General features: G+C 34.0%; 2 protein-coding genes across 2 annotated transcripts; both read left to right on the forward strand.

The window, feature by feature from the left end:
• Positions 1-717: 717 nt before the first annotated feature.
• LOC107463059 (acetate--CoA ligase CCL3) lies at positions 718-3,865 on the forward strand. Its single transcript, XM_016081783.3, is given in 4 exon segments — positions 718-1,039; positions 1,817-2,404; positions 2,869-3,164; positions 3,166-3,865. Coding segments are annotated over 4 exon segments (1,584 nt in total). The 5' UTR covers positions 718-826; the 3' UTR covers positions 3,653-3,865.
• Positions 3,866-12,075: 8,210 nt separating this feature from the next.
• On the forward strand, positions 12,076-13,497 carry LOC107463067 ((S)-8-oxocitronellyl enol synthase CYC2-like). Its single transcript, XM_016081794.3, has one exon. It carries the CDS (start codon positions 12,229-12,231, stop codon positions 13,357-13,359), a length of 1,131 nt encoding a protein of 376 aa, XP_015937280.1. The 5' UTR covers positions 12,076-12,228; the 3' UTR covers positions 13,360-13,497.
• The last annotated feature ends 704 nt before the right edge of the window (positions 13,498-14,201 follow it).

The raw sequence follows: 14,201 nt of genomic DNA on the forward strand, positions 1-14,201 counted from the left end.
CGCCCCGCCAAAGCCCGCCAAAGCTCGCGGTTTAAGCGGTGCGGGTTAGGCGGGCTTTTACTATTTGGCGGTCCCAATTTTTCAGCCCAGCCCGCCTTATTTGGCGGGTTATGCGGGCCGGCCCGGCGGGTTTAGGCCCGTTTGCCACCCCTAAATGAAAGTAATAACAAGATTTGCCGATAGCTATCATGCTTTTCACCAAAATAAATAAATAGGCATCATGCCATTTTAAAGGTGTCATTCTTAAAATATTTAAATATATGTATTTTTATTTTTATGTAGTCATTAAAATAGATTATCAATTACCATTTTTTATTACTTGACATGGCCAAAAAAATCCATTTATACAGTAATATAATATAAAAAAAAAATTTTATACTAAAATCATTTATTATATATGTATTTAATTTTTTTAATATATTTTATATTTATACCTAATTTTAGTATATATTTTTAATAAACAAAACATCATAACAAGTAAAAATAATATATGATAACTTTTATTTTTATTAGTTACTTATATAATAAAATTAATATTTAAAAATTATTAAATAATTTAATTAATTTAACTATTAATTTCACTTATCCTTTGAATATTTTTCTCAATATAATGAAAAATCATACTTATTCTAAGCCGCAGCATGGCAACGCCGCCGATAATATAATAAACAAAGAAATATTTTCTTCTCATATATATATAACGAGTTAACAATCAATTTGCCATTCATCTCTGTCTTAATCATTTTTACTTGCAAAAAACCACACACACACACACACAGAGCGCCAAAAAGAAAGAGCAAGAGCGAGGTGCAGTGCATAGGCGACGATGGTGGCGCGCGACATAGACGAATTGCCCAAGAACGCTGCCAACTACACAGCGTTGACGCCGCTGTGGTTCCTGGAGAGAGCAGCTCAGGTGCACCCCACCAGAGCCTCCCTCATCCATGGATCCCGTCGCTACACGTGGCAACAGACTTACCACCGTTGCCGTCGATTCGCATCTGCTCTCAACAATCGTTCCATCGGTCTCGGCAACACCGTAAGTATTCTCTCTTAACTTCAACTTCTTTACTCTCTCTGCATAAACAGTTTGTGAGATTTTCGCTTTTCGCTTTGCTTTGCTCGGATTTATATTTTGTCATCTCATTCCGGTAAATTCTTATTTTTAGTGTTCACGGAATCAATAGTATGTCAATTTGCCGCAATTTTTTTTATCAATTGTTACCTAGATTATTTTTTTATATACTATGTACTCTTTATGTACTCCTACTATATAAAAAAATACAAATAAAAAAATAATCTAGGTAACATCAATGTTTACATAGATAAGAGATCAACAAAGTAGCTCTGTTCTGTTGTACCGTATTGCAGTAATTTTTTAAGAGCTAATCTAAATAATAATTGAGACTATAATTTTTAGCATAAAAAATAGAAAATTAGTTAGTATTGAAGAAAAAAGTACTGATCGAATAATATTTTTCATTTCTTTTAAATAACATTGTAATAAATTATTTATAAATTATAAGTTTAATTTTTAAAATTTGTAACATTTTAGAAAATAAAGTTGATAAAGCGAACAAGTATGCTCTGCACATTTATTATCCTTAATGAAAGTTCAACAACTAAGACTTGGAATAATAATCACACTACTCTAAAAGTCCAATGTTTAATGCTAATGGAAGCACTATATAATCCTAATTTACCCGATATTGTTCCATGCTGGCGTTCCGTTGTCGTGTTTTTTCTTCTTTCGTTGATGATTAATCAATATCAATACTAATGCCAAGTTTAATTTCTTATACCAATGTGAAAGCAGGTTGCTGTTATTGCACCCAACATTCCAGCTCTGTATGAAGCTCATTTTGGAATTCCAATGGCAGGAGCAGTATTGAACCCTGTTAACATTAGGTTGAATGCATCCACCATAGCATTCCTTCTTGGTCATTCCTCCGCATCAGCGGTAATTGTGGATCAAGAGTTCTTTACCTTAGCAGAGGAAGCTTTGAAAATATGGTCTGATAAAACCAAAGGCTTCAAGCCTCCACTTTTAGTTGTGATTGGTGATGAGAACTGTGATCCTAAGCAACTAAGATATGCTAAGGGAAAAGGAGCAATTGAATATGAGGATTTTCTTGAGAGTGGTGACCCTGGATATGCATGGAAACCCCCGGAGGATGAGTGGCAAAGTATTGCATTAGGTTACACTTCTGGTACAACTGCTAGTCCTAAGGGTGTGGTGTTACACCATAGAGGAGCATATCTTATGTCTCTAAGTGGTGCTGTTATTTGGGGAATGAATGAAGGAGCTGTGTATCTTTGGACACTACCTATGTTTCATTGCAATGGTTGGTGCTACACTTGGACCCTTGCTGCTCTATGTGGTACTAACATATGCCTTCGTCAGGTAAACTAATATTCTTTCTGTTTCAAAATGTGTCGTTTTCCACGAATTTATGTCCTTGAATGTAAATTGCATTCAAATATGAGTGAGGGAATGTCTAATGCTTTTATTTGAGTGAGGGAAACATGATGAAGACTTAGATGCAGTTGTCTTCGTGTGAAGTTGATAGCGGAGAACTGTTAAGTGATTTGACAAGTTTGAATAAATTGTTATCTAACGATTCTCAACTATTAACTTCGTATGAAGACAATTGCACATGAGTTTCTACCAGAATAAAATGAAGTTAACTTGTTACACATGCCTTATTGATTCTAGTTTAAGCTTATCACTAATGCTAGTTGAAAATTGTGCCTATGCTGTTTTGCATCTATGATATACATATAGTTATTGTTTTCTTTAAATCTAGCTAATTGAGATTATTGTTATGGATATTGATATCAAATAGTTTTTTTGTGTTTTTTAACCAGGTAGCAGCTAAGGCAGTGTATGAAGCCATTGCCAAGTACAAAGTGACTCATTTTTGTGCAGCACCAGTGGTTCTCAATACAATAGTGAATGCACCACCCGAAGACACCATCCTTCCTCTGCCTCATGTTGTTCATGTTAATACAGCTGGAGCTGCTCCTCCTCCTTCTGTTCTGGCCGCAATGTCCCAAAGAGGATTTCGCGTCACTCACACTTATGGCCTCTCAGAAACCTATGGCCCCTCCACAGTCTGTGCCTGGAAGCCAGAGTGGGAATCGCTTCCCCCTGAAACCCAAGCTGATGCGTGGCAATGTTGTGATGAAAGGATACTTAAAGAATCCCAAAGCCAATGAAGAGACCTTTGCAAATGGATGGTTTCACTCGGGTGATCTCGCCGTAAAGCACCCAGATGGATACATAGAAATCAAGGACAGATCAAAGGACATAATCATCTCGGGTGCTGAGAATATCAGCAGTGTGGAGATTGAGAATGTTATGTATACACACCCTGCAATTCTTGAGGCATCAGTGGTTGCAAGACCAGATGAGAAATGGGGTGAGTCTCCTTGTGCTTTTGTGACATTGAAGCCAGGAGTGGATGCTAGCAACGAGCAGCGTCTTGTTGAGGATATAATGAAGTTCTGTAGGGCCAAGATGCCTGCTTATTGGGTCCCAAAATCAGTGGTTTTCGGACCCTTACCTAAGACAGCTACTGGGAAGATTCAGAAGCATTTGCTGAGGGCCAAGGCTAAAGAGATGGGACCTGTTAAGATCAGCAAGTTGTAAGTCACATTATAACAGAGATCATGACGAAATAAACGTTGCTATTAGTCCTTGCTTTGTGTTTTCAAGAATGTACTAATTAGTTAAGGTTTCTTTGTCATAATAATTAGTGTACACCTTTTATAAATTAAACTCGTGTAATAATAATAATAATAACAATAATAAATGTAAGTTTATTGAAAATGATAAGTTTAAATTAAGAAGTTATGTATTTAAGTATTGAAAATAATAATTTTTTTGTTATGAACTATATATAATAATGGTTTAGTAATCACCGAGAGTTTTAATTTAACTAACACTCTTGTCCCTACCCCACAGTTGCTTGACTTAAACGATAAATTCCATATTATTTCACGAGGGAGAAGAATCAAGAACAAATAAATTGTTTTTCAATAAACGTTGAAGGCATTTCGGCAATGTCGTGTAACAATTAACATCTCGATTCTCGAAGTTCCGGTGTACTCGGGAAATTTTTAAAAAATGGAATGACAATTGCGTATTAGATAATCAATCTAGCAAGCTGGCCAAATTACATGGGAGGTACAGGGCACTAGTTTATTGATTGAAAGTTATCCTCTCTGCATACTAGAATTTGCTTGACCATGACCTAGGTATATGGGAAGGGAGCGCCTGGCTGGTGATAACTTAAACAAAAGAAAAAGAGTAATTCTCCACGTACAAGTGATTTTTAATATAAGTCATACAAATCATTTATATTTACGCTGTTTTACGTTTTTTTTGTGCCTTTTTTTTTCTTCTTTTTCCGTGCTTCCTCTTCCTCTTCCTCTTTTTCTTCTTCCTCTTCCTCCGTGTCTCTTTTTCTTCTTTTTCGTAATTTTTCTCTCTCGTTATCATCGTCATAAACACCACCTCTTCCTCCCTCTTTTTTTATTGAAATTTTTTCTTCACTTTTCGTTTTCTCTTTCTCCTTCATCAAAATCACTAGAAAAACGAAGATACATTATTCAAGGTACGGTTTTACTGTTCTTCTAAATTTTTTTTCTAGATTGTCTCTGTCATGTGTCTCATCCTTAACCAGCAAAACATTAAAAGATTTCAAGAAGAAATATATTGTCTCCTCCTATATTGGGTGTATTTCTTAAATCCTTTGGGTGTATTTCTGTAATCCTTTGGGTGTATTTCTGTAACTGTTTGGGTATATTTCTGTAATCCTTTGGATGTATTTCTGTAATCGTTTGGATGTATTTTTGTAATCGTTCGAGTGTATTTCTGAAATTCCATCATCTTCAAAACAATTTCAAAACTTGATTTCAGAAACTATGAAAATCGAGAAAAAACAGAAGGAGATCGAAGACAAAGAGAGAACGCTTTTCCATACAAGTCATTTATATTCACGCCGTTTTCACGTTTTTTTTGTGCCTCTTTTTTTTCTTCTTCTTTCTCCGTGCTTTCTCTTCTTCTTCTTCTTTCTCTATGTCTCTTCTTCTTCTTTTTCGTAAAAAAGGAAACGAAGATAAAACACGTGAAGATGATTCAGTAACGCGCGTGTTAAGTTCAACTTGTAAGACTTGTAAACAAAAATGACTTTTATGTGTAGCACTTCTCAAAGAAAAAAGAGTTTAAAAATAACTTTTATTGATTAATTTTTTTACCAATTTTATTTTAATTATATCCTCTGAGCACGGGTAGCGGGTATCCGATTATCCGTCCGAACCCGAATCGAATTAATTAAATTGATTCTGGAACTCATAGGTAATCGGGTCGATCCGAACCAAACCAATGACTCTTTCTAGTAATTGGTTCGGATAACGGTTCTGGGAGTACCGAATTCAAATCAATCCGTGGACCCAACTATGTATTAACTAAATAAAAAAATAAAAATTTAAAATATATATAGATGCCTTTTAATGATTTTGAGTTTCTCTCCATTGCACTTTTATATTTAGCTTTTAATGTGTTTGGTGTTTATTTGTTTAACATGTTTGGATTTTAATGTGTTTAGTGTTTAATTTGTTTGGTTTTTAATGTGTTTGATGTTTAATATGTTTAACATGTTTTGATTATTTCTATTAATTTATATGTTTATTGTACTTACAAAATTTTTAAAATAAAAATTTTGTTTTTTTTTTATTTCTGTTTCATTGGGTATACAATTACTCGAACCGAACCAATCCGTTCTTAATCGGTTTGGTTTGGTTAAGGTACATATACAAAAAAACGTAAATCCGAACCAATTGAATTTTGGTTCGGTTCTAATTTTACCTTCAACTCGAACTAACCCGACCCAAAATAAGTCATGACCAGCGCTCAGAAAAATAGTCTCCTAGCAAGCCTAACTGTCTCAAATATAAGTTGAATAAGAAAGTTACAAATATTTTTTTCAAGTTCTAAAATAAATAATTGTACATTTTTAACAAAATTAAAATAATTAAGAATGGTTGGATCCTGCCTGTGATATATGGAGTATATACATCTAGGAACTCGAGAAAGAATAGGTACTTATTGCAGATCGTGACTCTTGAATAGAAAATCTCACGTAGTCAAGTATTTTATTCTTGAAAAATATTTTTAGAAAAATAGGGTGAGTTTTGCAACTCAGTGACTAGACAATACATCTATAATCCACATGAGATCATATAAACATTATTATCAAAGTAACTTTAATTAGAAAATAGTAATTGATAGTAATAAGTGAATCAATTAGAGAGTTCTCAAATAGAAATAAAATCAAAAGTCCACACTTGGGTGACTCCACCTATAAGGGTAGCCCTTTCCTCTCGTGTGTTCGTAAGGAATAACAGATCCAACGTGTGGCCTACACGTTAGGCTAGCAACGCCCTTACTAGTTGAGATCAGAGCCAGATACATCTAGGTTAACGTCATAACCGTCGTTAACTACAATTTTCTAATACGAGCCTCCCAAACCAATTCAAAACATATAATTTCAATGACAACCAATCTTTGATCTTTCAAATACATACAGTATCAAATCAAATCAAATAATACTTTCTCATCAAAAATCTTTTTCAATCATATGAAATGTCGAATATACTTTACAAATTCAGAGTATATAAGTGAGTATCAATAATAATTCAATGTTCCAAAAACACATATTCAAATAAAATTGAATATTCTAAAATAATACAAAACGTCATCGAACATGTATACAGTCTCATGTGCAGATTGAAAATCTAAATTTTCATACAAATAAATATTTAGTTCTAATAAATCCATTATTAAAATCAAATTCAAATCCTTTGTTGTTAAATTATAAGTATAGTCATAATTCAAGCAGCATATATCAAAATAATTATAGATGTAAAGCCAAATAATTATAAATATAAAGCCTACTTACAAATTGGTCTTAAGGGATCAAAGAAACCGAACCCGGAGTGCCAAGTTAAAAGGTGAGAGAGGTTGGAATAGAATGGACCGAAAGAGCATAGAATTTGGACCGAGACGGTGGCAGCAACTTCCATGACTACATCACAGATGTAATCATAACATCAACATCTCTAACTGTTCTATGACAGCACCAATACCAGTATTCAAGATAATTTACAGCAGAAACACAACAAAAGTAGAGTGATAGTACTAAAACAGAGACATATATTATTGCAATTAAAACAAGAGCATGTAAGAAAAGAACAAAATACAGCAGATTAGAGGTAGAAGTATTATAGTTTCACAAATGGAGTCAGAACAAGGAAAAATGGTGCTAATTTAGAGACAAAAATGAAGGGGGTGTGAGGCTGAGTAAGACCAAAACAGGGACTGAGATAGTTCATTAGCAGTGACGTCGATGATGCTCCCTTGACGACGAGCTCCGTTGATGGCAACAGCAAACACGACGATGGTGAACAGCTCCTCCATCGCGACTCTCTCTTCCTCCCGTCTCTGGCCAACTCAAATTCTCTCTCGTCATTCAGCAATGACGGCGACCCCAATAGAGACGGTGGCGGCCTCAATGGTGATAGCTTGTCCGCGATGGAGGCGGCCCCCTTCTCCCTTGTCGCAGTTCTTTCTCCTCTACGAACCCCCTTCTCTCTCTAAGAAGCTCCCTCATTTGCTCTCTCAAGTTTAGCAACGGCTCCCTTCGATGATGACCCAAGCAACCGCAGCGACAATGGATGCTATTCGGCGATAGAAACAAGGCACGGCAGCACGAGACCAGTGCCCCTCTCTCTCTGAGGTGAGAGTGTGTTAGAAGAGGGTTAGTATGGATAAAATTAGGGTTAGGGCTGGGAAGAGAAAATAAGGGTAATGTAGGAATTTTAATAAAATTAGATGGTTGAATAGTAATAAAAGAAATTATATGTAAAATGTTTCAAAAAAAATTCAAGACGTTACATTCTAGCCCATTTACAAAAATTTTTGCCCTCGAAAATTGTTACAATATGCAAAATCTTACATGCTGTTAGCATTTTACCAATACGAGGCAAGTATAATGAGGTGCAAAAGTTACAAGATAAGTTTATGTTAAAACAATACGGTTGGCATTCATCTACTCTCATTCTCTTAACAACTCAGATATACAAAGTACTTTTTACTTTGTTCGTCAATCTCCTCAAAATACAATCTTACTTCATAATTTCTTTAGTTCTGTTGTCTATATCCATGGTAGCAACAATCTTATGTCAAACCTTAGAATTACAACTTTTTTCGAATTTCGGCATTGATAAGCTGTGTCCTAAAAAACTAGCGTATCGCTTGTTATATCTAAAAATCGCACGTGATATCGAAACAAGCTCAAGTTTATCCAAAATGATACAAAACTTAGGAAGAAAATGGTAACATCACAAATGAGGTTCGCAACAATTTGGAAGGATGCGTAAGATCATAATAAAGCAATGATATACAAAAATAATGAAGTGTGCTAGAAAGAGAGTCAACTACATTATAACAAGAAAATTTGAATCAAGAAACTTTGATAAAAACAATAAAAGAAAAAATGAAGTAGTAGATCGAAACAAGTTTAAGTTGAATCAAATAAGTGCAAAGTTCACAAGAGATGGCCACTATAGTCCATGACAATGTTCACAAAGATTTAAGAGAATGACTAAGAACACAATCAAAGACACAATCTTTGAGAATCAAAGAAGAGGAAGAACATATAAGGCCTAAAATTTATAATATTTATAGACCAAAATAAGAATACTAGGACAAATGAAGTTAAAGAAAACAATAAGAAGCAACAGTACTATAGGCAAGGAAAACTAAACAGCAACAAACATATAACGTAAATAAAATACCCACAATAAGTGTAAATCAAAATTCCAAACAACAAGATAAAGACAATAATAGAAGAGCAAAGCAAACAACTAATTGAAGATTTGACCGCACCTTTTAAAAAGACAATTGAACAGTTATGAAAATTAAAAACAGTAATTACCACAAAAATTAACATGTTCATTTTCTCTTATCTAGAATTTTTTTGACAAAGTCCGTTTGAATTAATTGTCATAACCTTGAATATTAAGTATACTAGAATAAAATTTATTAGCTTTTAACTATAAATAATAGGTAAATAACGTAAAACATGACGCCAGAATATAAGCAATCATCTCATTATTCACAATACCAAAATTCATCTATACATTTAACTCATTTTTGTCATTGTTGTAAAATAAAGTTAAATGATTCTCTATAATCATGCACCTAGACTTAGGATGAAGTTACAAATAAATTCACATATAAAATAATAATAATAATAATAAAACTAAAATTTAAAGTATTAGTAATTAACACACTAGAATCAATTATAATAACTTTTTTTTTCTTTTTTTTATCTAAATCTCCAATTATGAATTTGCTTTTAACATAATCAAAGCACGTAATATAAATAAATGAAAAATACACATGCAAGTATAATCATGATTACAGAAAAAAAATTGACTATCTTTTATGTGAAAAGGAGAACAACAATAATAAACTATAAGTTGCCAGTTGTGAATCAGTCATTCTATATACATTTATGCACATATTTTATATAGACAAATATCTATAATTCTCAAATTTTAAAATGCACAAAATAGTTTAATATGCACTTCAAATGTTCGTAATATAAAAAGTTTAAGTATTATTAAAATTTATTAGCTTATATTTTTAGAATAATCAATTTAATTTAATATATTTTAATTTTATTTGTTTAGTTACTAAATTAGATTTTACGTTTGTGAGTTTAGAATTTTTTTTTGTTTTAACATAATAAGAGATTATAAATATCTCATAAAATATTGTAGTCATCATACAGAGAGATTAGAGAAGTGACAAAGTATTTTTTGATTTCGTGATAAAACCATAGTATGAACAAGTAAGGTTGAATGAGTTCCTCTTTTGTTACATATTAGGTAGCGTTTGGTGGAGAGATAGAGACAGAAAGACTGAGACTGAGAGACTGAGACTAAGAGACAGGGATTGAAACAAATCTCAGTATTCTGTTTGGTGCAAAATGGGAGACAGGAATTGAAACAAGAATGAAACTCTAATTTAATTTACACAAAGGGTAAAATTGGAATTAATTAATTGAAATAAAAGTATTTTAGGTATAAAATGTTATTAAAGTTTCAGTCTCCATCTCTAAAAATTTCAGTCTCCTGTGTCCCTACTTTTTGGAGGTACTGAAATACTGAAATTTTAGAGACAGAGACAGAAATTTTAGTACCAGTCTCTGAACTAACAAACACGATACTAAGTCTCAGTCTCTCAGTCTCTGTCTCAGTACCTGAAAACAAACGCTACCTTGGAATTGGGCAGAAGGTAGGTTAAATGAGACCTTTCGATTCAATTCTCAAACTATGGTGTGGACAAGTTAGGTTGAGAAGTCTCTTTCTTATTGTATGAAGAAATTAGGTAGAAAGTAGAGTGATTTTTTTTATATTCAATTTCAACCTATTTTTTGTTTTCTATTTTTTATTTTTAATTTCAATTCATCTTTTTCTATTTCAATTCTTATCTTCTTGTTTATTATTAGTTGTCATTCTGCCGTATCACAGTCTCTAACATTTATTTTCGTTAGTCAATGACAACAATGGCTGAAATGGTAACTCACGCATGTGATCGTTAAATGTTCACGTGTTTGCTTTGGACAAATTAATCTTTAGAATGAAGTACAAAACAATCTTCAAACATTTAAATAATCCCAAAATAATTTCTTGTAAAATTTAAAAAAATTTAAAATAGTCCCTCTTAAATTATTTATATATAATTATTTTTAAATTAGTAAATTTTAATTTAATTTCTAAAATTTTGATCTATATTTCTTAAATTTAATTATTTATATACAAAATCTACTTAAGGGATCTTAAATCGTTTAAAAAAAAACAGCATACCAATCATTTTTTTTCTTTGAATTATACAAATTTAGTATTGTATCCCAGAATACATTTTTTCTTGCAATAGTTTTTTTTATGAATTCCAACAAAATTCACTATTGTTTACCGCTCAAATTTTATCTTCTCGCTTTCTCTATAAAAAAGATACTTAATAAATTGTTCTAATTTATTTTATTAATTTTTACTACTCTTTCATACTTGTTCCTGAAAAAACAAAAATCAACTCGAATTTTATCGTGTATTATTTAGATTATCAACCCTTCTTCTGTCCCGAAACACTAAGTTCCAGTGGAACAAAACAAACGAACGATGTTGAATCAAGAGTACTTCCATTTTTATATACTAAAAAAACTAGTGGATAAAAGAATCCACAGCTAATCTAATTATGTCTTTTAAGTTGCACGTTGCTTTTTTTTAAATAAATTATAAATTAATTTTAAAAAGATACTGTTTTTTCAAAAAATATAAATAGTTTAAAATAAATGAGCCCATATATTACTTTTGACTATACAAAATATTACTTTAAAATTTTAAAGGACTGTAGCACAGACATAAACACTTGATGAATATATGTTTCACGTAACTAATGAAAATGAAGGAAATTGTATTACTATTATCTAATAGAAAAAACAATTAAAAATTATTTTATATATTTTAAAACTTGAGATATTAGAATGTATAAATTTAAAAATTTCGAACTGATTTGGTAAGTGCTCCTTGATAATAATAAATAAAAAATTTCTACCTGATCCTAATCACATCACACTCCTTTGTAAAATTATGAACTTATGATACCGTGAAAAGTTGAGATAAGGGGCCTCAAAAAATTTACAAAGGTATGCTGTGGCAACAACTACAAAGAAAAACGACCTTCACTTCATAACAAATTCAGATGTTTTTAATAATAATAATAATAATAATAATAATAATAATAATAAGAGCAATGCTAGGGGGCCAGCAACTTTTGAGATTGTTAGCCATCAACTAGCCATCAATGATGATTTGATGGTGTGAGATTGGTGTGAATTTTCATCCAATAACTCATATTTTTCTGCTGGTTACATGCTGGCCAAAATTCATTGAAATTGCTGACCCCTAGACTTTTCCTAATAATAATAAAAGGATTATAATTTATAAGGCTACACTTTCTGTTTCTGGTCTCTGCTCCTTATCTCTTCTATGCTGCGAAGTGCGAAGTAAGGAGTAAAGAGTTGGACTTCCTTGTACTTCGCTTGGCTTTTCTCCACTTAGGTATTTACTTAGGTTGATCATTTGTCAAATCTCATGGAGAAGCAGAACCACCAACCCTCCGTAGTAGCACTTGTCGTTGGAGTCACAGGCATGGCTGGTCTCAGCCTAGCCCAGGCCCTAAAGCACCCCGATTGCCTTGGAGGCCCATGGAAGGTTTATGGCGCCGCCCGATCCCAGCCCAATTGGTTCCCTCCTTCCACCGTTGACCACTTCATCGCATTCGACGCCGTTGACTCCGCCAGCACGCACTCCAACCTCTCCCCCATAGCTCACGAGGTCACCCACCTGTTCTGGGTCACCGTTCAGTTCCCCGGCGACGAAGAAGCCAACGTCGCCGTCAACACAACAATGCTCCACAACGTCCTCACCACCCTCAAATCCTCACCTTCTTCCCGGCTCAGCCACGTCACCCTCCAAACCGGGACTAAACACTACATGGGCCCAATCCAAGACCCCACCCGGTCCAACCAACTCGTTGGCCACGAACCACCTTTTCACGAGGACATGCCCCGACTCCCTTACCCGAATTTCTACTACGCGCTGGAGGACCTCCTTGCATCCCACGCGCCATCACTTACCTACTCAGTGCACCGCTCGTCCATTATAATTGGCGCGTCTTCAAGAAGCGGCCACAACGCGCTTGTTATGGTGGGTGCTTATGCCGCGGTATGCCGGCACCTGGGAGTACCGTTTCGGTACCCGGGGAACCGGTACACGTGGGAGCATTTCTGTGACATGACGGATGCACGTGTGCTGGCGCAGCAGCACGTGTGGGCTGCGGTTACCGAGAAGGCTAAGAACGAAGCGTTTAACTGCATGAACGGAGATTTGTTCACGTGGAAGAGCATGTGGAAATTTTATAGTGAAGTTTATGATGTTGAGTTCAAACCGTTTGATGAGAGTGATGAGGAGTTTGATGTGTTAGAATTTATGCGTGACAAAGGGAAGGTTTGGGATGAGATTGTTGAGAAGCATGGGCTTCAGAAGACCAAGTTAGAGGAAATTGCGCAGTTTAATGCCATGAAACCTGTACTGCATTTTAATTTTCAGCATGTGTCTAGCATTAATAAGAGCAGGGAATATGGGTTTTTTGGATTCGCCGACTCATTTAAGAGTGTAAGATTTTGGGTTGCTAAGCTTAGAGAAATGAAGATCATACCCTAATTCATCAATATGGCCATATGGGCATCACCGTTGACCTTATTGGTCAGGGAAGGCTAAATGATTCCAACATGTGCATGTCTGGGCTTTTCTAGCAGTTGCTGCGTTTTCTGTAAAATGAATAAGAATAATATTTTCTAATCGATTCTTAAGTCAAAGAATTTACATGGCTATTTTAACTTAGACTATTTATCTCTATGTTGATAAATTCGAATCACCCAAAATTACGGATGGCAAAAACTCTGGCGGAACGGGTATCTACGAGATTTATACACCGAAAATAAATTTGGGGGACATTTTTTTTTTGTGGGAGGTGGGTCTGGATGGTTAAAAAATTTTGATATGGAAATAAAATGAGTGATATATTTTAATATGGTAATTTTTGGTGTTTTTTAAAATTGTGGGAGTACACAAATCAGACCCTCCGATTTGTGTTTAAAAAGTTAAAAAAATTCAGAGTACACAAATCGGAGGGTCCGATTTGTGTTAAAAAAATTGAAAAAATTCAGAGTACACAAATCGAACCATGCGAGTTGTTTGATTTTAAAATTTTGCTTAACAAATCGCATGGTCCGACTTGTGGGTAGGCAAATATGAATTTCGGAAACTAGAAAACGGACCCTCCGAGTTGTTTGTTGTTATCAATTTTTTTATGAAAGGAAGAACTCGCATGGTCCGAGTTCTATTCACTGACACCACATAGCTGTAAAGCACCTGTATTCCTCACATCTGAGTCTAACACCACTTATATATATATAAGTTTGTTGAAATCTTACTCTCTCAAATCATAATTTCTGTGTTTCTCTCTCACTCACTTTACTCTCTCACATGAGCTTCTTTCTCAC

The sequence above is a fragment of the Arachis duranensis genome, chromosome 1, assembly GCF_000817695.3.
Source record: "Arachis duranensis cultivar V14167 chromosome 1, aradu.V14167.gnm2.J7QH, whole genome shotgun sequence".
Lineage (NCBI taxonomy): Eukaryota > Viridiplantae > Streptophyta > Magnoliopsida > Fabales > Fabaceae > Arachis > Arachis duranensis.